Source organism: Penicillium robsamsonii, assembly GCF_028829455.1.
Source record: "Penicillium robsamsonii strain IBT 29466 chromosome Unknown utg000002l_segment0_segment0, whole genome shotgun sequence".
Taxonomy (NCBI): Eukaryota; Fungi; Ascomycota; class Eurotiomycetes; order Eurotiales; family Aspergillaceae; genus Penicillium; species Penicillium robsamsonii.
The window spans coordinates 1,436,208-1,458,480 of record NW_026643220.1 but is presented as its reverse complement, the minus strand read 5'-3'; the positions used below and the strand labels follow the sequence as shown (position 1 = coordinate 1,458,480).

The window sequence follows — 22,273 nt, the reverse complement described above, 5'->3', positions numbered from 1 at the left end:
AGCCTCTAGCGCCTCAATGCAATGCCTTAAACAGAGCCGAAGAAAACTCTTCAGCTAGGAGGCAGCATCAAAACGTATTCGCGCGAGCTCAGGCCGAAGCGAATTACGTCCTTGTCCATGACTTCCACGTAGCGACCACTGGGAATGGTCTCCCCATTAATACTCGATCCATTTGCACTCTCAAGATCAATCAGATAAGGCTTGACCTTGCCGATGCGATCACCGTATTCATTGCGCTTTTCAACAAATCGGAATTGTAGCACTGCATGCTGCTTCGAACAACTGGGATGGTCGAGTGGGAAGTCTACCACCATACGCTCGCGACCGACCAGCCAGCAACTGCGTTCAGCCAATTCAACGGTTTCCAGTAAGTCTGGCCCTTTGAACACATACATGCGCCAGGCTTCCTTGGAGGGTGGCTTGCGCGCCTCTGGAGGCTCATGGTATTTCAGAACTATTTCCGCACCGCCCTGAACTTGAACTGTATTGGTTTCTGCTGCGAGTCTGCCCGTGGCATTGAAGTTTGGCTTTTGCTTTTCTGGGGCAGGTGCCTCTCCAGGGTGGGCCACATCGGTGAACGCATCGCTCTGCGAGGGGAGGGGGCCGCGTCGCTCCAATGCCTGTGGTGGAGGGCTGCGTGGTTTTTGTGGTGAGCGAGAGCGAGAGCGAGATCGCGTACCATGGTGTCTCCGAGATGATCGTCCTTCATCTTCACGGGTATCTCGGTGTCGGTGGCTGCGATGTCTATGTCTGCGGCGATCTTCACCAGCTGAGCTTGTTGATCGTTCTCTGCGCTCGCGGCGAGGTCGATCACGATCACTTCGACCGTTGGTCCTTTCAGCTGGACTGCGAGACGATCTCCGTCGAGAGCTGTCCCGGTGAGAGGTCCGGCGGTCTTCATCGCGTCGTCTTGAGCTCGAGTAGTGGTCGTCTTGGGGCGCATCTCGTCGCCGGCGTTCGCGGCGGTCGTCGTCAGTCCCAGCCATTGTTGCTGTTGAAATGGGACTGTGGGGAAAAGCAAGCGTAGAGATCGAAGTATTGGAGATCTTTGGATTAAAGCTCCATCTCCATACACGTGACTATCCCGGAAGCCGATCCGAAGGATGAGAGTCTCACCACACCACCCTCACGAGAACTTTAAGACAAGAGCGCAACGGAAGCTTTGACCGTGTTCTCTTGAGTGACAACATGTGACAATGTTTAAGAAAATCAATCTTTGTGTTAAAAGCCCGCAACTGTTCAGTTCGACGGTCTCGCCACTGTCTCGTTTCAACCCCCAAACCTCTTCAAGTTATGGACTGGCACTCTATAAAAGCAGGAGCTATGCCACTGCAGCAGAATTTCCACATCAAAACTACTCATGGCCCAGCACTTCATCCTTCACCCCGTATGACGTTTTGAATCTACCCCGCGGCGCGACGTACTCGAAAAGACATTACTATGACCTCGTTAAGATCTACCACCCCGACCGGCCTCTCACCGACCATCCTCTTTTCCGTCAATTGACCGCCGAAACTCGATTGCAACGGTACCGAATTGTGGTTGATGCACATGATCTCCTTTCGGATCCGATCAAACGAGCAGCGTACGATCGGAATGGCACTGGCTGGAGCCACACGGTACTGGATACAACCATAGCCCGCGACTCCCACGGACCGAATATCTACTCGAATGCCACATGGGAGGATTGGGAGGATTGGCATAATCGCCACCAGGGGCCGCAGCAGCATGTTGTCGATCAGCGCACGTTCTCTCGGCTCATTATCCTCTTAGTGCTGTTTGCAGGCGCCCTTCAAGCATCTTGGATCGGGCAGATGAATAACGGTTACAATGATCGACTACGCGGGGTCACCGAGGAGTCGGCGCGTGTCCTGCAGAGCCGCAGAGATGAGGCTATCAAACAGATGACTTCAAACGACGCGCGGGTGCAGGGTTTCCTTATTCGGAGAGACCCCACCGGGTCGGGTTTGAAGGATAACGAGCAACCGGTTTATCAAAGCGAGTTGAATCCTCGTCGCGGTCTGGACGGGTCCTCCGATCCGGGCAAAAATAGCCGAGAGTCTGCACAGTCGGTGGACTAGTCCAAACTTTCAGTACTCTAAATCCTGTTTGATGAACATATGATTGCACGGCGTTTTGACTTTTTTATGTGGGTATTTTCAGAAACACTTGGTTATAGTCCTGGAGACTTGCAACATATTCGACTGGGAAAGTACATACATCTCAATGAATTTCCACTTTGAATGGGGTTTGGGACTAGTAAAACTCCATAGTTACTTGATTTAATCTTACTAACGTAGAGGAAGTGTTGGTAAGCGATTTTATTTAGTCGGGATCTATAACTAGATGAAACTGGGTATAGCGCCGAGAAGAATAAGGGATGACTGCATATGTAGCTAGCGAGCCCAGACTTGCATATAAGGGGAGCCAGTCCAGTAAGAATGGAATGTGTACATGATGTCGAATAAGGAGAACTCAGATGTTCTCAAATGAAATGTCTAAATAGAAAAGCTTCAAGATACTCCATACTCTCTACCCAATATAAAATAAGGTATCGACCCCAGGATATTCATATGTTCTATAATTTTCTGCGGAAAGGGGGGCTTGGACAGCCGATGCACAAATCACATTCCCACATCGAGCCGATTTGGCGCCACCGAAGCCCCGTTGACGTCGGCGGGTCGATCCCCTCGTTCCCAGGGGGGTTGGGCCTGCACTGTCACAATGCAGCAATACTCCATTCCCCGTAAAATCTGAGGCTGAATCAAGGGGGATATTGAATTTTCTGGTCTAGACCACTGGAGTTCTAGACATTTACAAGTTGCATGTAATTTTATGGATGTAATAGATATCATGTGCCAGATGTGTGAATATTTCATATATTTCAGAGCATTTCGAAATATTTCATATATTACAAGCTTAGAAGGGGAAAGATTTGGATTTGGGACGAAAGTACCTCGTCATTGTTCACCGTACCGAGTAAAAGGTCCAGGTACTAAAAAATATCGAGCTACGTCACAGGATCTTTTTTTAAAGGGGAACATGGTCAACTTCAGATATATAGAGATATATAGAAAGAAAAAAAAAAGAAAAATTAAAGAAAAAAGGTGAATGCTTTCTTATACTCTTAGATTAAACCCTTAAACATGTATGTATAGAGAAAATAACCCGTATACTATAAGGGAAAAAAGCCCTTCTACGTCATAATATTCCCCCCGGTACATCACGCCCCCAGTCCACTTTTTTTCTTTCCATCCACTCCCCATCCACTCCCAAATCGATCCAAGCAATGGGCCTGGCGGGTACGTGAAGTTGTTTCTCTCTCGAACACCCCCTTGGATACACCGCCAACCACATTCGTCTTCATCGGCTATTCTGTGTCCGCTCTATTATTCTCTAACCTTGGTCCTTTCTTCAGCTTTACACATCCCCCCCCGCCAAGATTTGATCCTTGGGCCATTTACGACCTTCGTCAAGCCATAAACGCCTCATTTCGTTTCATCTACTCCGCCAACCATATCATTTTATTCCATTTCCCTCCACTCGCGGATGAGTGAGAATGGGGAATGCTCATAGGAGGAGTCCTCCATTCCCTTCACCAACGGAGACATTTCCACCTGTTAGACCACAATCTCATATGCAGCCTCTCCGATCGCCTGGTCCCCGCCCCCCACATGGTCACCAATCCCAAAAATTGGTAGATGAACTTGCGGGGAGGGTAGACGCTCTTGAGAAATCCTCCCTCCAACCATCTCGTTTATCGCGCGGCGACTCTACAGATCAGGTTGTTGGTCTAACACCTATCACCGAAGATCCACGATCGGAAGCCGAGCGACGGGAGGACCAAGGACGCAGTTCGCATACCCTCAAAGAACTCCGAAAGCAGATGGAGGATCTCCTTGTATACCAACAAATGCAGCAAACCCAACCAGTCTCTTCCCGGAGTCCACCTTCCGCCCTCTCAAATGATACTCCAAGAAAGAGACGTTTGTCAAATACGTCCAATACCTCAATAGAACCCCCAGTCGCCATTGTACATCCTTCCGCAGACTCGGCAGGTTCAACAGGCACAATCAAAGGTGTCCAGCCAGAGACACCGTCCGATCGCAAAGCAGACCGGACACCGTCCTATCCCTTCCCACACATGCAGAGTCCACACATCCAGCACAAACCGGCCAAAATGGGAATTGAACCAACAGCGCGCGGACCCTTTAGACTAAAGCTTCCTTCTGAGAAATCTCAATTTCCAACACCAGGGCCCCATACTCTACCTACAGAACCAAAAGCCGTGGAACTGCATCCGACCTTTCTGCCCGCTCAACATAACCAGATCCAGGAAGATCCAAATTTTGTCAGTCCTGATCTTTATGATCTGACACTACAGCTAAATGCGGATTCCGGACTCGAAGCGTGGTGGTCCAACCTCATTGATATAATGCAGACACATTACGGGGCTGAACGCATGTCGCTCGCTGTCCCTGGAGATGTCACTGATTTGGAAAATGTACCTTGGGGCCAAAAAGCAACTTTTAACCAGCACGCGGATACATCGTTGCATGAACTTCAAGCGCGTCATATGGAGAAGGAGCCGTGTCACTCACGCAAAAGCGTCACGCAGCAGAAAACCGAGACGGTGTTCCAGGCTAAAATGCCTGGATCTTCCCGCCCATCTTTGTTATCTCGGCACTCATTCGCTGGGTTTGATAAAAATAAAGGACACGCCCTCCACGACCCCAACCAACCTCAAGTTTCGAAGATAAATGTCAAATCGGAGAAAAAGCACGTACATATCGCTTCCCAGAACCCGCCATCTACAGATCATTCCATGGGAGAGAACCCCGAACCCAAAAACGATACATTCAGCAGCCTTCTCGGCAGTATGCAACAGGCTGTGTTCCCCACACCTAGACCATTGGAGATAGAGCCAGACCCCCTCATCAAGCGTACAGGCGTGGCCAAGCTATTTGGGCGTTCCCGTCCCACCATCTTAACACGTGAATATGCAGAGAGCGCGCAATATCCGCAGCGGTGGGCCGAGTCGGCCGAAAGTCCAAATGAGATGGTTCAAATTACTCCCGATGTCGATGGTCCTGGTGATAAGGGAATCGGGAGTGTACCGATGTATCATGGCCTTGGTGTCAATGAGTTGAAGCAATATGATGAATACGAGCAGGTTCCGCAGTCTCCGTGGTCTCAGTCCCCTGCTCCATCGCCCGCTCCCCGTACACATGCAGATCAGAACCCGTTCTTCACGAACCATTCGGTTGATGAAGGGGCCTTCTCCAAGAATCCGCCTCCACACGACTACTCTAACAATCTCCCACTAGAGGCCATTGGGATCGACCAGTCAAAGACCGTCATCCACATTCCTCTTATACACGGTGGTCACTCTAACCGGGATTCCTCATCGACATTAAGATTTCCTGTTGCCGTTGTGTCGATGCTGTGCACAATCGTCCCATATCCTCCCAACCTCAGACAATCACTTTCTCTCCTGATGCCGCATTTGACAACTTCTTTCTGCTTGGCTCAGCGATATAGCCAGCTTGAAAGTCAGCTCTCGTCCAAAGTGGAAACTCCTCGCTTTGGTTATCTTTTAGGTCTCGGGGGCACTTTCTCGGATGCAAGCAGTGAGCTTGAGCTTGTTGCGGGACTGAGCGGTCACGTTAGCTACTCCGCTGGCGACAATAACAACCCAATGTCTGCGCACACGAGCATGACTAGCCCTAGTGATCGCTCGTCTGTAAAGTTCAGTCCTGCTGTATCTGCTTTGGGGACCCCTGGATTCGGTTCCGCAACTCAATCTCCTGGAATGACTTCACGATCTGGCGAAGGTGCTGACAGCTACTTCAATGTTCCGCAAAATAAAAGCACCCGTGACAACGCGTCCCATCACAGACCACGGCTCTCTAAGTCGAAGGGTACCAACATCGACTCGTCATCGCCAATCTCTCCCGATAAAATGACTTGGAAACCAACCATCGGCGAGGAGCACAACCTACAAGATCAATCTTTCTATGTCGCATCACCACTGCAAGAAATTAAACCGGCCAACCCTTTTTCACCAACCCAGCAACCGTCACGACAGGCCTCGACGAACTCGTTTTACGCCCAACTACAACGGGAGCTCCCGCGCCCGTTCTCTGACACGATAGCCCAGCTGATGCTGAATTCAATCCCGTTGCATCTTTTCCTGGCAAAGCCCCAGAGTGGTGAAGTGATTTGGACCAATTCCAAGTTCGATGCCTACAGAAGAAGTCAGCACCAGGACCAAAAATTTCGAGATCCTTGGCAGAATATCCATAGCAGCGAGAGTGAGCACGTTCATATAAAATGGGCCAATGCCTTGCGCACGGGTGCACAGTTCACTGAAAGAGTGCGGGTCCGAAGATTCAACGATGAATCGGCATATCGCTGGTTCATTTTCCGGGCCAATCCGCTGTTGTCGTCAACGGGAGAGGTATTGTACTGGATTGGGTCTTTCCTTGACATTCATGAGCAGCATATTGCTGAGCTTGAGGCAACCCGAGAGAGGGAGAAGTTTGCTATTGATGCAAAGTATCGTGCATTCTCCAATTCGATCCCACAGATAGTGTTTGAGGCAACGGAGAAGCGCGGATTGATATTCGTCAATGAGCAGTGGAATCTATATACCGGCCAACCGCTTGAGGAGGCACACGATCTCGGCTTCGCTAAACATGTTCATCCGGACGATCTCGAAAAGTGCGGTGAGCTGTCTCTCAACAGAACATCTCCGAGCGCGGACCAAGATGATAGCGGATCTTATGAGTTCATGGTCGGATCGGCTCTTGACGAACTTGTGAGGCGTGGCATTGCTTCATTACAACAAGATGAGAATGGCCGAGTGTTCTATTCCACCGAGATCCGCCTTCGCTCTCGAGGTGGTGATTTCCGGTGGCATTTGGTTCGCCTAGTACGTGTCCAGACCAGCAGTTTCGGGAGCGAGGAAGCCTCCTGGTACGGAACATGTACCGATATCAACGACCGCAAAAACCTCGAAAGAGAACTTAACAAGGCTATGCAACAGTTGAATCACCAAATGGAGTCCAAGACAAAGTTTTTCAGCAACATGTCTCACGAGATCCGAACCCCACTTAATGGTATCCTTGGTACTATTCCGTTCATCCTGGATACACAGCTTGATAGTGACCAGAGACGAATGCTCGACACCATCCAAAACAGCTCCACCAATCTTCGCGAGTTGGTCGACAATATCCTTGATGTTTCCCGCGTCGAAGCTGGCAAAATGTCAATGGTCAAATCCTGGTTCCATATCCGATCAATGATCGAGGATGTAATAGATACCATCGCCTCACGAGCAATCGATAAGGCTCTTGAGATCAACTACCTCATAGCCGAAGACTTGCCATCGATGGTGATTGGAGATCGGTTCCGAATTCGCCAAGTTCTAATTAACCTTCTCGGAAATGCAGTCAAATTCACTGCGCAAGGTGAAATTCACATATCTTGCGGCATGTATCGGGATCCTTCTGCAAGTCCCAATGACACCCAAGCATTCATGAACTTTGAGGTCGTGGACACCGGAAAGGGTTTCAGCTCTCAGGATGCGGAACGACTGATGCAACGATTCAGTCAACTTGGAGAAAATGGGTCACAGCAGCATGCAGGTAGCGGCCTGGGGCTTTTCCTGTCGAAGCAACTTGTCGAAATGCATGGCGGCAAGCTCACTCCCAGCGGCAAAGAGGGCCAGGGAGCAACGTTTTCTTTTTACGTTAAGGTCGATGCTCCACCGCCGCCTTCCCCCTCTGAGCAGCCCAAATTGATGCGCCAGAATTCAAGTGCTTCAAGAAGGCCGGTAAAGTCTAGAACGACCTCTTATCAACAAGCACCTCCTCTGGCTACCAAAAACTCCGACTCATCCGCGAAAAGCACCGATACCACCCTGTCTTCCTCGTTCTCAGTCACATCATCTGCTCTCCCGACCCCAGATATTGGCCCCGCACCCTTGCCGCCTCCATTAGAAGAGACAAGAGCTATGGTGAATCTGCCAGATGCAGTCTCGAGTACAAGCATCGAACCCACCGCTACAAAGCCAGACACACCGGCCCGCGTGCCGTCGCCTACGTCTCAAGGATCTGGCTCTCCAGATACAGAAACAGGGCCGGTATCTGTGCCCGTTCATGGTCCTTTCTCCATTGTCATCTTGTGTCCGCTTAAAAACTCCAGGCAAGCTATAAAGCAGCACATCGAGCAGGTCGTCCCTCATGAGATCACCTTCAAGATTACAACATTGCTTGATGTTGATGAATGGAAAGACATGATGCACTCGCCTTCCACCGATCCTTGCACACACCTTGTCTTGAACCTTCCAACTGATGATATCTTGGAGGTCATTCAAGGCATGTCCGACTCAGGCTTGGATCCCGCTCCAGTCATCGTCATAATTTCAGACCTTTACCAAAAGCGTCAAATTAGTTCGAAGGTCAAAGAGCTAGCAGCTTCAGGAAAGCAGGTTTTCATTGTGCCAAAGCCTGTCAAACCTTCTGCTTTCTCGACCATCTTCGATCCCAATAGCAAGCGTGAACTGAGCAAGGATCGCAACCAAGACATGGCCCGCGAGATCAATAACAACTTTAAGACTGTCTCTAAGATGGTCAAAGAAGTTTTGGGTAACAAGGGTTATCGAGTCCTGCTCGTTGAGGATGACGAAACCAATCGAGACGTAAGTTGATCTATGAGAACTTTGTTGGATTGATCACTAACTCATTTACAGGTCATGCTGAAGTATTTGGACAAGATCAAGCTAATGTCGGAGACTGCATCCAATGGACTGGAGTGCACTAACATGGTGCTTTCTAAAGAGCCGGGATACTATTCTCTCATCATCGTGAGTCTTCCTTCATACGCTTGTTCCCCCGCAAAACTAACCGCATCGATTCGCAGTGTGATATCCAGATGCCTATCAAGAACGGTTACGATACCTGTAGAGACATCCGCGATTGGGAACAAATGAACCATTACCCACAGATTCCCATCATGGCTCTTTCGGCCAACGCAATGACAGATCAAATTGAAAATGCTGCTCGCGCAGGTTTCAATGACTACGTCACCAAGCCAATCAAACACAATGAATTGGGTAAGATGATGATGGGCCTTCTCCAACCCGGTCGCCCACTCATGCTTCTGCGAGACCGCCTTAGCCCAGAGCACCAACAAGCCATCGCTGCTCGCCGCTAAGAACTTTCGGTTCTCTCCCTGCCTTGATCATATTCACCCCCAACACATTTTTGCTGCTTTACTAGCATGCCCTTGTTTTAATATTGCCTTTTTTTTATATATATATAGCCAGCCGTATCCCCCCGCCCCTTCTCCCTCCGGTTCTTGCATTTGATATTCTTACGATGGACCACGGAGTGACTTTTTGGTGCTTCATTTTGGATATGTGTTTTTTTTTTGGATTTGGATTTGGGGGATTGCACAGGGGAGCCATTGGAAATTCGCTAGACACGCTTGAAGCGTGCTCGTTTACATTTTGGAAGTCCCATTGTGACATTTGCATTTGCGCTCGAGCTATTGATACCATTCCCCTGGCATTTGCATAGGCTCAGGAAGGCACTTGTTTCTATCTCGATTTCTACACTCCATTCACGAGCATAGATTCTTTCCGCCCTCTGAGGCTGTGCATCGTGGCGTCAGTACTCTAATTCTTGCTTTTTGGGATTTATACCAAGCAAGCCGAACCCCTTTTGCTTTTTTGTCTTTTACATTCCTGTGATACCAGATTATAACCGCATGGCACCTCTCTAACTTCTGGATCTTGTAGTTGTTAATAATACTCCAGCTCTTTCTCTGTTTTCTCTTTCAACTTGGTTTCAATATCCTGGCGTTTGGATAGAATAAGACAGATACTTAAGCTTGTTCGCTGTTACTTTTCTCTGGGCTTTTCCAAGGTCAAAAGATATATAATATTTATTGCATGTGAGCTGCAGACTAATATAAAGCATTAAAATGTGACTACAAGAGGCTGGAAAGTGTTCAAGTAGATGTACCGAAAAGGGAAAGCGAGTGAGTTGGCCATGGCGCATGTGGCGGTGAAGGAAGTAGAAAATCCCCGCAAACCCCCCACTTGTGCTGGAAAAATAATCTGCTTGGGATGGATTTTGGATTACTTGGATTTGACTGGAATTTGACTGGAATTTGACTGGAATTTGAGGCCACGGTTGATGGTTCACACTTGGAAATACTTCAGGTACTAGACACCAAGCCCATTAATTGCACATGGCCAAGAAAAGTAGACATTCATTTCAATATTCGGACCAAAAGGGCTCGTGTAACCTATGCAAGGAAACACTGTCGACATCGTGGATAGACGGAGTATTCCGAAAGGTTCAAAGCAATGCGAGTCTGAAGTCCGAGTTGAAGGGGATCAAGACCTAGTTAGTGGAAAGACTATGACGAGCGCAATCAAAGAATGGTGTATGGCTCATTCCAAGCCGAAGTGTAAACTGCGCGTCATTAATTGCCGTGCTGCCCGATATTGCCCTGGCCGAATAAGAGATCGTGCTCGGCCACTTCCAAGAAAGATGACATCCCTGCAGTATTCATCAAACCAGGGTCTTGACAGATTGGGGAGTCAGGGTGGTGTCACAGGGTTCGGTAGTATTGGTTGACGGGGCATATCGTGAGTCGTCAGGCTGCCAGGCCGGCTATTAGGCACAATGAGGCACCAACGGGCGGACCAACAGGAAAGGAACAAAGTGACATAGAGTCAGCAAGGATCCAGATCTAGTTTAGAACACCCGGACCTCGAAGAGTGTACCCTGCAAATCCCATTTCCTTTCCACCTAGTTGGGCCTGCGTGGTCTTCATGTCAGCATGTATCTGGGACCAATGATAGACAGTCGTGGGCGGCACAGCATTTCTTGAAATATACTATTTCCGACAGGCCTTGCAGGATGGGGTTCCCATTTGCATACATGACCCCCCCAATAGCTATTGTCAAGCAAGTCATCGGCCATCTGCATAGTGGAGAGCGGCATATTTGCTTCCCACGTTGATCAGCATCTAGAGCGCTTGTCGGTGCAGCAATGCTCTCTATCTCGCTGTCAGAGGCTCTGATGGCTATTGGTGGATTCCTGCAAGAGGGGGGCTTTCGCGTTGTGCGCAGCAATAACAGCCGCATCCAGGTGGGCAAGAGGAACAAGGATCAATGTTCGCTTTGTGTTTTTCACTTGTAATTTGACCAGGACTTCTTGTACGTTGGTCGCACGATTTGCCTGTTTATATATTACCAGGATCATTCTTGTTAGAACCTTGCAACAGAAGCATGGAGCCACTGATTCGGAACAGTTTCGAATGCCAATTCTCACGGCCCCTTGGTACATGCAGTGATGTCCAACATTCTCCGTGTGACCTGAATTGAATGCAGCGATCCTCGATTTTGGGCTCTTGGGCTCCGATCCCAAAGATGATGTAAGGCCGCGAAACATCCCGGGATCTTTTTGGTTTCTGCGGAATGGCGTATTTGACCACTATACAACTACAACAGTTGTATATGTATAGGAAACTGATCAACTAATCATCATGTTAGACTTGAACCGTTAGAGGGGGAATCATGTCATACCGGTTCTTGTGTAGTCCGTCTTATCTTGGGGCTTTTGTCGAACGAATCAACCTTGATCGTCCTATTCCCAGCCCCCGAATTTCAGAAAGAAAATTTAGATCAATGGAAACGAGGCGGGGGGGGGAAAGGATAATTTATGAGAGATGGAGAAAAAAAAAAGGCAAGGAAAAGTGGGAGTAGGAAGGACGGCCATGGCCATATTTATATCTCACCTTCCCACTAACTCCACCCATCCTAACCTCCTTCAAACCTACCCTCCATGTCCTTCTAGTCAATCCCTGAACACTTCCAATCTGCACCTTGGACCCAAAAGTTTAGACCAGGAAGAGGGGTGTAGATCGAGACCAATTTTGTACCAAGCCACCACTGGACAGCGGAAACCCTAGTGGAGGAAGGCTAGCGTCCTCGGCCAGACGCATTGAGTCTTTTTTTCCCATCTGAGCGGGGTCAAGGCGGTCCAAGAGGCAAATCGGCGGGCAGATACGGAGACAGACGTGCAGCGGAGCTCGGGGATTGGGGGTACAGAGGGAGGGGTGCGAGTCAATGTGTCCCGACTGGTCCAATGGCTCCTTCGGGGCCTTCGCAATCCTTGCCATCACATTCGCCTCCATCAGGATGGGAGCATCCACCGGAAAGAAGACTCCCCGCGGAAGGTTATAAAATCCCTCGTCTGGCCCGGGGGACACTGTCCTTCCTTCTTCTTCCTTTCCCATCACTCCTAGTTCGGCCCGTTTGCACATTCTTCCATATCCTTCCCATACTCTTCCTTCATATCACCTCGCTCAAGTCCACTTGAACTTCATACTACCTGTTTGCTTCACTATAACACTTATTGTTTCAGTCAATCGTCGCCATGGCCACCCAACGTCACTATTACCAGCCTGCTGCCTACCCATACCACCATGCACCATCCAAGGCACCGGCATCAGCATCTCTATATCCAATTTCCAGAGTTTCTGGCTCCCCACCAGACTTCTCTGACGCAAGTACCACCGCCGGCAGTCGTTCCTCTGGCGGGCTCACCTTCAGTTCTGCCGGCGAGTACGACTCCAGCTTCGCATCGTACTCCGGCGTCGATGTTGTGGATGTCTTGAGCGACCGCATGCAGGATGCATATGATCCAACCCCATTGGACAAGGGTCTGGCACGACAAGCGCAGACGTAGGTTTCCCTGCAACCACCACTTAATCAGCATTTCCAATCCCACCTCGCAGCAATCACCACTACCAGGAGGTGATTGGCAAAACACGATCTATCAGAAATACTGCACCGCACACAAAAAGCTAACAGCACCTGCAAACTTAGATCTGGACAACTGAACGCAAAGCAGCAAGAACTCCTCGAGCTACAAGCTCTCGCACAACGCCGATTAAAAGGTGCACGTGCGAATTTCACCGAGGGCCTAAAAACCGCACGAGAGACAAAGCGCGACCTGGAATGGACGCAAAAGCGCGTCAGGTAAGCAAAATCGCCCCCCTAAACCAGTCACTGTGGTACGATGGACGTGCAAGTTCCGCTCCGCTCCGCGACAGGGGCTTCCGCTCCGCCGGGTGAGCTTGGCACGTGCACGTCGATCAACGTGCCTGCGCCATTAGCGCCGATGAGTGCGTTTCTAGAAGGCTGACACACGTGGCTGGAAATAGTGCCCTGAAGGCTAAGGCTGAGAAGGCCCATCCTGATGACTACCGTCGCTCTTCGAAGAAGTATGCCTATGATGGCTATTGATTGGGCTTGGATTGGGCTGCGATGGGCTTATTGATGACTGATATGATGGGGAAATACCCCTGGTATGGATAAAATTAAGATATTGGGATGGAAGTTGGATTATAGCTTTTTTTGATTCTTCGTTGGGTTTGGCGCGCTTTTGATTGGGTCTTTGTGTATATCTTGGATAGGTAATCTGTCTCTCTTGACGTGTAGTAGAGATCATTCTCTAAATGGTATTGGTTTTACCTGTTTTTCTGTATGGCCTAGGAATTGCTGCCTGTAGGCCTGTAATATCAGGCTTTGAAGTGTGCCTGAGTCCCTCCAGGGTTGCAGAGCATCGCTGGCCGTACATTATTGTGTAACTACGAGTTTGACGTTGAAGGCTGGTGTATCTTGGCCTCACACACCAGAACGGTTGTGACTTACAATTCAATACGAGCCAAGTAAAGGCTGGAATTTCAAAAGTATTTTCGAACTCCGTCTCTTGATTTATATACCAATCCTTTGGTGTTTTGCTTTTGAGTATGTCACATAACACACCAGTGAGACCTGGCCGTTGGATAAACAAAACGTCAAGTTGAACCGAACCATCAAATTATCAGTGCTGGAATGACATCGTGTCAGTCGTTCGCGGTTAATGACGTTCGATAGTTCTCATAAACTATGCTAATTAGGTATCGGACTAGATGTTCGCTAGGAGATGAACTTCAGGATGCCAAGGGAGGCGAAGTTGGGATTGCGAGGAAATATTTACTTCAGAGCTAATCTAGTTATAATTCCAGCTATATTCAACAAGTGGAAACCCCAATATAAGCAACGTTTACTAGAAACCCTGTTCCTCAATAGCGCGGTTGATAACACGAACAAAGCGGCCCACCTTGTCAGTATCCTGTTTGGCTGTTTCAATACCCAAGAGGACCTTCTTGATGCCGACGCTCAAACGCCCGTCATCTGAAAGTCCACCGACTGATTCGAGAGCTCGCGCGATCTCCTGCGCATCAAAGGCACCGGATTTTTCCATGATAAACCGCAGCTCACCGAATGAACTAACATTGGGAACCATGATGTCCGAGTTGAAGGAGTTGTAGATGTCTAGTTGCTTCATCAAAGCGCGCTCAGTTGTCGTTGCCAGAACCAACAGACGACGTCCGTGAGTTGGCTGCTTCCGCAGGAAGACCATGAGAGCTTGAAGCACACTGTTGCTGAAACGAGGACCAATTGGCACCCAGTCAATGATTCGCTCAATGTTATCGACGACAACGATACTTGTAGCACTCTTGTAGGCGCTGTCAAAGATCCGGCTGATGTGTGCGATCTTTGCGGGCTCGCTAAAGCCAACCATGTCTTCGGGGCTGATCAACTTAATGAAGGGGAAGCCGGAGTCAATAGCAATGCGTGCTGCCAGCGCAGTTTTGCCGCTGCTATGAGGACCATGCAGCAGCACAGAGAAAAGTGGAGTTGACTCAGCCACACCAACCTGCTTGACGAATAACTCGCCTTCCCGCAGGATTTCGCTGATGGTTGAAGAGTAGTGGATAATACCGTAGGGAATGCGGCTCGCCAGCTCTTCCTCGGACACACCAAAGGCAGGCTTGACTTCATCAAGAGATTGAAGGAAATCGGCCCGGTTAACCTTCATGTTTACCACATCGTCGTTGATACTAGCCATAGTGCCGACTTTGACATGGCGGGAGAAAGCAAAGGACGAGGCAGATTTGACCAAACCAGCGATCTCAGCACCAGAAAAGTTCTTGGTCAAGTGAGCAAGCTCGGCCAAGTCAACATCCTTATCCATGACATTATTGTTTCGCATCTTCTCGGTATGAATGTTGAGAATCTGGCTTCGACCATACTCGTCAGGGAGCGAGATTTCCATGTGCACCTCCAAACGACCGGGACGCAGCAAAGCCTCATCAATCATATCCATTCGGTTGGTCATACCGATCAACAAGATGTTGTTCAGTTGGTCCACACCATCGAGTTTCGAAAGGAGCTGGTTGACCACGCTATCACCGACACCAGTGCCACCGCCTGAGCTACCACGCTGCTTGCACACTGCATCTAGCTCATCGAAGATGATGATATGGAGACCACTCTCGTCACCCTTTTCTTTATACTCCTTCTCGGCATCCGCAAACATCTTTCGGATATTTTCTTCCGACTGGCCCACGTACTTGTTCAGAACTTCTGGGCCGTTGATAATCTTGGGCTCTCTGGCATTGAGCATCTTTCCGATTTGCCGAGCAATGAGGGTTTTACCCGTTCCTGGAGGTCCATAAAGCAAGAGACCCTTGACGTGCTGAATACCAAGTTTCTCAACCAGACCAGGGGGGAAAATGCGAGACGCGAAAGCACGACGGAAGATCGTACTGAACTCAGAGTCTAAACCACCGATACCCATATCCTGGAACTTGAAGCCAGGTTGGATGATAGAGTTGGCCGCCGGGCGACGGTTAGATGGCTTCACGTTGATACCGGTCTGGGTATCCTTGAAAAAGTTGAGTTGAGTGTGCCGTGTTAGAATACCCCTGGCCGTAGGATCAGTCTCGACTTCTCCAGAACTGAGATCGGGCTTCTCTGATGTCAAATCAACCCGCTGGACGGTCTTGACCTGTAATAAGAGTGGGATACTCTTATTATCCATCAAAATCCTCTGCCCAGGCGAGAATAGTTGGTTTTCAAAGTTCTGGGGCCTGTTAGCATGTATTCACGACGGGGACGAAGCGGACTAACCCTGATCACTGCCTGTGCTAGTTCATCCTGGTCATAAGGAGTTTCAACCCGCTTCTTGGTAGATGCAAAGCTGACTTCAATATCCGCAGAGCCTAGGTAGGCCTGCCCGCCTTGGCTAAACGGATCGTACAACTGCACTTTGATCGCATCTCTCAATCCGATGTTGGCCCATGTTCGTTGGGGGTCCGACATGCTCATATAGCCAGCAGGGAAGCCATCGAGAGGGCGAGCAGAGAAGACGAAGAAGTCATTGATAAGGAGGAGGACGTCGGTGCCATCTCGTGAGGGTGGGATGTCTTGCGGCGAAACAGCGACGCTGCTGTGTATTAGCCACTGAAAATAAAAGGCAGTCAGAAAATACTCACAGGTTCCCAAAAGTGTAGTTTTCGTTGGGACTCTTGCTTGGATGAAGAGTCCATGTCTGGCCTCCACCTCTTTGTCCGGACTGCATCCTAGAAGGCATCTGTTGCTGCGGCGGCGGTCTGCCGCCTGGTGGAGGTGGGCCCCCGTAACCCCTTAAATCATCATATACATCAGTCATCGGCACATCGCCATCGTGGATAGGAGCTGCATAGCCTGCACTGCACGAGGGGGAGGGATCGGTATCGTACCGTGGGGGTGCTTGGTTGGGGTTCGAGTAGCCCTGCGGGGACGGCTGTCCGCTGGAGCTGAACGGATTCGCAGGGAGATTGCTGCGATTGAACATAATGAACCCTTTAGGTATCGCTTATCACAGAGGGTGAGTTGAAAACCGTTGACGTTATTGTCTTAGCGACACAGTGTCGGGAAAGGAACAGGCAACTGTGCAAGTCAGTCGGCTCTGCAGCGCAGGTGATTGATGTCAATCCTCAAAGATTAGTATTCAAGAATTGACTGCATGTGATGATATCCAAAGCAACAAATATGAAGAAGAGAAGAGAGTTGGAGCCGTAAAGCTGTCGATGGGGCATTTAGCCACCCCCGGGAACAGCGTCGGGCCGTGGGGACGTCATTATCGATAAGACCAGCTCTTTGCTATCGAGCCTCAACTTCCACGCAAGGGTCGGCAGTTTCCAAGATGCCTCTGTAAGTGGAGTTTTTTCATTCAATTTTATAATAACTGCAAAACCCGCTAATCTTTGAATAGCCATCTCCTTGGCAAGAAATCATGGAACGTCTACAACGTCGATAATGTCGCCCGTGTCAGGCGCGACGAGGCGCAGGCAAAAGCCCGCGAGGAAGAAGATGAACGTGTCATGCAAGAGGTAGATGCTGAACGCAGGATAAAAATTCTTCGCGGCGAACGTCCGCCTACACCTCCACCTGCGCCCTCCTTGTCGTCGCAACCGGGGGCTCGATCAGACAGAAAGCCGGCCAGCGACGCCGGAGGATTTCGTAAGAGAAGGCGGGTTGCCGGGGAAGATGATACGGATCGAGATATACGATACGCTCGGGAGGATGCGGCACAGGCAATTGCTAAGCGAGAAGAGTTGATGCTCGCCTCTCGCAAGGCTGATACAGCACAAGCACCGATTCTAGACAAGGCTGGCCATATCAATCTGTTCCCAGTCGCAAGTGCTAAGACAGAGAAAAATCCCGAAGCGGAGGCCGAGACGGCACGGAAGAAACGCAGCTATGAGGATCAATACACAATGAGGTTCTCGAACGCCGCAGGCTTCAAGGAGACTATCGGCCAGAAACCGTGGTATTCCTCCGCAGAACAAAACGCAACAGCGCCAGGGTCAATGCCCGAGAAAGACGTGTGGGGCAACGAGGACCCAAGGCGCAAAGAGAGGACACAGGCTCGTATGAGTGCGAATGATCCACTTGCAGCCATCAAGCGGGGTGTGCGCCAGTTGAAAACAACAGAACAGGAACGGAAACGGTGGAATGATGAAAAGCAACGAGAGATCGAAGCTTTGAAGACTGAAGAAGCACGGCAATCAAGCCATCGGCGAAGACGATCCCCGTCAGTGGACGATCTCGATGGGTTCAAACTGGATGCGCCGGGCATAGAACGCGAGAAGGACCGAAGAAGTTCTGACAGGCATCATCGTCGCCATCGAAGTCGAGATCGCTCTCATCATCACTCTCGCCATCGCTCTCGTCACCACTCTTCTCATCGCAGTCATCGTCATCGTCACGATGAGAGTTCTGAGGCTGCCAGGCGGGAAAAACATCCTGAAGCAAAGAATCAATCTTAAATGTTCCATTTGTGCTACGAGATCATGACTCAAATTACTACGTTGATACCCATTACATTCTTGTTCCTAAATGCAAATCATTTTTACATTCACTGGGTCAAATAAACGACACTTAGATAATAGATTGCCGTCCTTTTTTATATGGGTAGTCATATCTCTTTTAGTTCATCAGAAAACGTATCAAAAGATCGCTCGATCCTATTGGAGGCTCCAAAGTTGGACTCCCTTCTCATTCGCATCGGACTCCCACTGGACACTGATGTCCACTCCCCGAGAACCCTTCTCAGTCTTCTCATAACCGATCTTGCCGGTGATAACCTGGCCCTTCTTCAAGGCACGAGAACCTTGCTTGGCATCGTCCTTGGCATGGTCAATGAGAAGGACAGTCTGCTGCCAATGGGTCTCGGTTCCATGAGGTCCAGTGGTGAATGAGACGATTCCCTTCTTTTGCATATCCTCGGGAAGGGCATTCTCGGGCAGAACAGACTCTCTGGAGGGCATAAAGAAAATGTCGAACCAGATAATCCATCCATCCAATGCATCGACATCCTGGTTCAAAGTGACCTGGAATTCCTTCAAGAACGACAGCTCCTCCACAGTGATGGTGTGGAGCGGAAGTGTCAAGAAAATGGGAGCATCTCCGACAACAGTCGTGGGCTGGTTGCTGCGGACGATAGCTTCATCGTAAATCTTGTGAAGCATGCTGTCCATCTTGAAACCGTAGACATTGTGCCAGAACGAGATGTGAGACGCGATGAAATCAGGGTCAGCATAAGGAGCAAGGCGCAGAGTAGCGTGCGAAGGGGCCATAAGACCACCAGGAGCGAGGTAACGATCTCTGGCGTAGATGACGGAATCAAACATGGCCTCGAAAAGGAGACCGTAACCCATCCATTCAGAGATGATGATGTCGACCTTCTCGACGGGCAAAGTAACCTCTTCGATCTTGCCACGGATACATCTGGGGTAAAGTCAGTGCTGTCTTTTTACTAAGGATGATTATGGGTCCTTACGTGATCACATCTTCAAGGCCATTGTCATGGACGATTTCCTTGGCTCGGTCAATGATGTTCGAGTTGTCCACAGCAATGACCTTCTTTGCGCCAGCTTTGGCACAGAACATGGACAAAATACCAGTGCCACAGCCGACATCAAGAACAACCTTGTCCTTGAAAACATGCTTGTTTTCGTAGACGAAATCACGGTAAGAGTCGGTACGGATAGTGTCCTTGAGCATAGATTCATGAATGCCTTTAGACTATGTTAGCATAATATGCATAATCAGTTGAGTGAGGGATCCTACCGTTGTAAGAGTACGAGACGAAGTATCCATCCTCGGCATCCTGGTGTCTGTCGATAGCCTTGGCCGAGGGCTGCGGGTTGGATTCAGCAAGCTTCTCATCCTCCTTCGACAATTGGTCATCCATCGACTGCTGCACAGCAATCCGGTATTCAGAGAATTGGGTCTGCAACCGCTCCAAGTTCTCCTGGAGTTCGAGAACCTGTCGGTTTGTCTCGGTGCCAGCCACAGCGTCTTCGGCCTGTTCTTCGGCAAGGTCGTCCAAGCTATACAAGAGAGCGTCGTCCTCCAAAACGGGCTTGAGGTAGACATCATCCTCAAAGTTGGACTTGGACGAAACATCGGGGGTGTTGTTTCCGTTCTTGACTTCGGTGCGGATGTAATTGACCAACTTGATGTTGTCGAGGAAATCTAGATCTAGAAGCGAAAAAAAATTGTTAGCTTCGATTGCTGAGCCCCGCGCAAGAGTAAAAGATGGACGCACCAAGGTCCTTCTGAATCTTCAGCAGATCAAAATTGTACTTTTCCTTGCACTCCTTCAGCATTGAGCGCGCATCGGGGAAGACCTGGTTATTGAAAAGGCCAACCACAGGCTGCGACTCCTCATCGGCTTCGACATCTTCCCAGCCCTCCTCGTTGCTGGAGTCGGACGAATCCGATACTGAGTGTGAGTCAGGGAAACTCTCACCCACGGGTGGGTTCACGGCATTGGGAGCAGACATGCCTTTATTGACTTATACGGCCAATAACAAATTGTTTCTACTGAGGGGGAGGGGCAGAAGATAACATTTTTGATACAGAAAAAAAAAATCCGTTATCGATTGCTGCCTCAGGCAGAAAGGCCCCGTTGCCCCGCCCCGATTTGTTTATTCGCAACTGGCAATCGAATACATCACATTTGCTTCCCCTTGTGACTCGATCTCGATTCTCTCGTTGAGATTATAACTTACCCCATGTCGCTTTAATCACCAGTTTCTTTCTCAATTTCCCGCATATTCTCCCCATCTCACTATGGCTTTCTTTTTCAATCGCGGCCGGTCGCGGCAACCTGCTGATATCGTCCGGACAACGAAGGAATTATTACTGAGGATCCATGACTCCCAGAATGCTCCCAAGGTTTGTTTGGAGACATGAAATATAGAGGGAACAATCCGATTAACGCATGCACCAGGCTGAGGAGGAGCTGGCTAAGCAGCTCAGTCAAATGAAGGTGATAGTACAAGGAACACCAGGTTAGTCTCCTGGAAGTAATATCCAAGGCACAATATCAAGGAACTAACACAATGATCTTCTTTAGAGGTCGCCGCATCAGTGGATCAAGTCCATGCACTTGTACAAGCAACCCTGCAAGAAGATCTACTCTTTGATCTATCTAAGAGCATCCATTTGCTTCCCTTCGAAGCCAGAAAAGACACCCAGACCGTATTCTCTCATATCCTTCGATTCCGGCCTAATTCATATGGAATGGAAAAAGATCCTCCCGTCATATCGTACCTTGTCCACCATCGACCAGAAATCATTGTCGAGTTATGTCGAGGCTACATGCAGAGTCAAAGTGCAATGCCATGTGGTGTCATTCTCCGAGAGGCATTGAAATTCGACGTCATCACCGCTATCGTGCTGTATGATCAATCCAGTGAAGGAGAATCTGCCATACGACTATCAGAAGTGAAACCCAACCACCCGCAAAGGGGAGATGGTGTGTTCTGGAGATTCTTTGATTGGATAGACAAGAGCAATTTCGAAGTCAGCGCAGATGCATTCACCACATTCAGGGTAAGGTCCAGAACGATGACGATTGATGATAGTTAGCTGACATATCTTTCACAGGAGATTTTGACCCGCCATAAGAGCCTCGTGACTTCGTATCTGGCAACCAACTTTGAACTATTCTTTGGGCGATTCAATAACATTCTGGTCCACTCGGACTCGTATGTGACCAAGCGTCAAAGCATCAAGCTTCTTGGGGAGATCCTATTGGACCGTGCGAACTACAATGTGATGATGGCATATGTGGAGAGTGGAGATAATCTCAAATTATGCATGAAACTGCTGCGGGATGATCGCAAAATGGTGCAGTACGAAGGGTTTCATGTGTTCAAGGTAAAGATGCCCTCGAATCGCAAAACAGACGAGGGCTCGCGCTGACAAGGAATTAGGTGTTTGTGGCCAACCCGACCAAATCTGTGGCAGTGCAACGAATTCTGATCAATAACCGTGATCGACTGTTGAGGTTTTTGCCTAAATTCCTAGAGGACCGAACTGACGACGATCAATTTACGGATGAGAAGAGCTTCCTGGTCCGTCAGATCGAACTCTTACCCAAAGAGCCTGTGGATCGGGCTCGACCAACTCACTCACCATCAGCTCACACAGCTGCTATGGCTTGAGCTGGATCTAACTCTACTGGCTCGACCACTTCACGCCCTTATGATGCTTTTTTTCACGCTGGTTCTAGCTGGGGTTTCACTTTTTTGACTGCATTGAATGCATTGACAGCTGATGGTTACCCAAGCCTCGGCTACAGGAGTTCCACGCGTCTTGGATATTTGGGGGCGTATAGGGGGATTGGTTTCAATTGCATCTACTCTGTGTTGTTCACTGGGTAGACACAGATACAATTAAGCACATTACCTGATGTTCCACCGTTGGGCATAATCTAAGTACCTGGGAACTAGCGTACTCCACCATACTCCTTGTTCTCCCACGATCCACAGGCGGCCCAAAGTGGGACAAACCCCTTGA

At 49.3% G+C, this 22,273-nt stretch overlaps 9 protein-coding genes across 9 annotated transcripts; 5 read left to right on the top strand and 4 right to left on the bottom strand.

Moving 5' to 3' along the window:
- Window positions 1–50: 50 nt before the first annotated feature.
- N7447_003815 (putative FHA domain protein SNIP1) lies at window positions 51–986 on the bottom strand (the record flags this gene model as incomplete). The annotated part of the gene is made up of 1 exon (XM_057228090.1): window positions 51–986. The coding sequence occupies one exon, from the start codon at window positions 984–986 to the stop codon at window positions 51–53; it is 936 nt and encodes a 311-aa protein (XP_057087431.1).
- Window positions 987–1,196: 210 nt separating this feature from the next.
- Window positions 1,197–2,081, top strand: N7447_003814 (J domain-containing protein; the record flags this gene model as incomplete). Its single annotated transcript, XM_057228089.1, has 1 exon — window positions 1,197–2,081. One exon carries the CDS (start codon window positions 1,197–1,199, stop codon window positions 2,079–2,081), a length of 885 nt encoding a protein of 294 aa, XP_057087430.1.
- Window positions 2,082–3,637: 1,556 nt separating this feature from the next.
- Window positions 3,638–9,219, top strand: pkhB (putative sensor histidine kinase/response regulator; the record flags this gene model as incomplete). Its single annotated transcript, XM_057228088.1, has 3 exons — window positions 3,638–8,704; window positions 8,756–8,869; window positions 8,926–9,219. 3 exons carry the CDS (start codon window positions 3,638–3,640, stop codon window positions 9,217–9,219), a joined length of 5,475 nt encoding a protein of 1,824 aa, XP_057087429.1.
- A 2,700-nt stretch (window positions 9,220–11,919) lies between these two features.
- On the bottom strand, window positions 11,920–12,345 carry N7447_003812 (uncharacterized protein; the record flags this gene model as incomplete). The annotated part of the gene is made up of 1 exon (XM_057228087.1): window positions 11,920–12,345. The coding sequence occupies one exon, from the start codon at window positions 12,343–12,345 to the stop codon at window positions 11,920–11,922; it is 426 nt and encodes a 141-aa protein (XP_057087428.1).
- A 113-nt stretch (window positions 12,346–12,458) lies between these two features.
- N7447_003811 (KxDL motif-containing protein) lies at window positions 12,459–13,330 on the top strand (the record flags this gene model as incomplete). The annotated part of the gene is made up of 3 exons (XM_057228086.1): window positions 12,459–12,766; window positions 12,911–13,063; window positions 13,249–13,330. The coding sequence occupies 3 exons, from the start codon at window positions 12,459–12,461 to the stop codon at window positions 13,328–13,330; spliced, it is 543 nt and encodes a 180-aa protein (XP_057087427.1).
- An 805-nt stretch (window positions 13,331–14,135) lies between these two features.
- Window positions 14,136–16,751, bottom strand: N7447_003810 (AAA family ATPase SEC18; the record flags this gene model as incomplete). The annotated part of the gene is made up of 3 exons (XM_057228085.1): window positions 14,136–15,998; window positions 16,046–16,361; window positions 16,411–16,751. The coding sequence occupies 3 exons, from the start codon at window positions 16,749–16,751 to the stop codon at window positions 14,136–14,138; spliced, it is 2,520 nt and encodes an 839-aa protein (XP_057087426.1).
- Window positions 16,752–17,102: 351 nt separating this feature from the next.
- On the top strand, window positions 17,103–18,228 carry N7447_003809 (uncharacterized protein; the record flags this gene model as incomplete). The annotated part of the gene is made up of 2 exons (XM_057228084.1): window positions 17,103–17,110; window positions 17,172–18,228. 2 exons carry the CDS (start codon window positions 17,103–17,105, stop codon window positions 18,226–18,228), a joined length of 1,065 nt encoding a protein of 354 aa, XP_057087425.1.
- Window positions 18,229–18,426: 198 nt separating this feature from the next.
- On the bottom strand, window positions 18,427–20,250 carry N7447_003808 (protein arginine methyltransferase RmtB; the record flags this gene model as incomplete). The annotated part of the gene is made up of 4 exons (XM_057228083.1): window positions 18,427–19,189; window positions 19,242–19,479; window positions 19,532–19,945; window positions 20,013–20,250. 4 exons carry the CDS (start codon window positions 20,248–20,250, stop codon window positions 18,427–18,429), a joined length of 1,653 nt encoding a protein of 550 aa, XP_057087424.1.
- A 239-nt stretch (window positions 20,251–20,489) lies between these two features.
- N7447_003807 (Mo25 family protein) lies at window positions 20,490–21,918 on the top strand (the record flags this gene model as incomplete). The annotated part of the gene is made up of 5 exons (XM_057228082.1): window positions 20,490–20,644; window positions 20,700–20,760; window positions 20,826–21,304; window positions 21,359–21,631; window positions 21,688–21,918. Exons 1-5 carry the CDS (start codon window positions 20,540–20,542, stop codon window positions 21,916–21,918), a joined length of 1,149 nt encoding a protein of 382 aa, XP_057087423.1. The 5' UTR covers window positions 20,490–20,539.
- Between the last annotated feature and the right edge of the window lie 355 nt (window positions 21,919–22,273).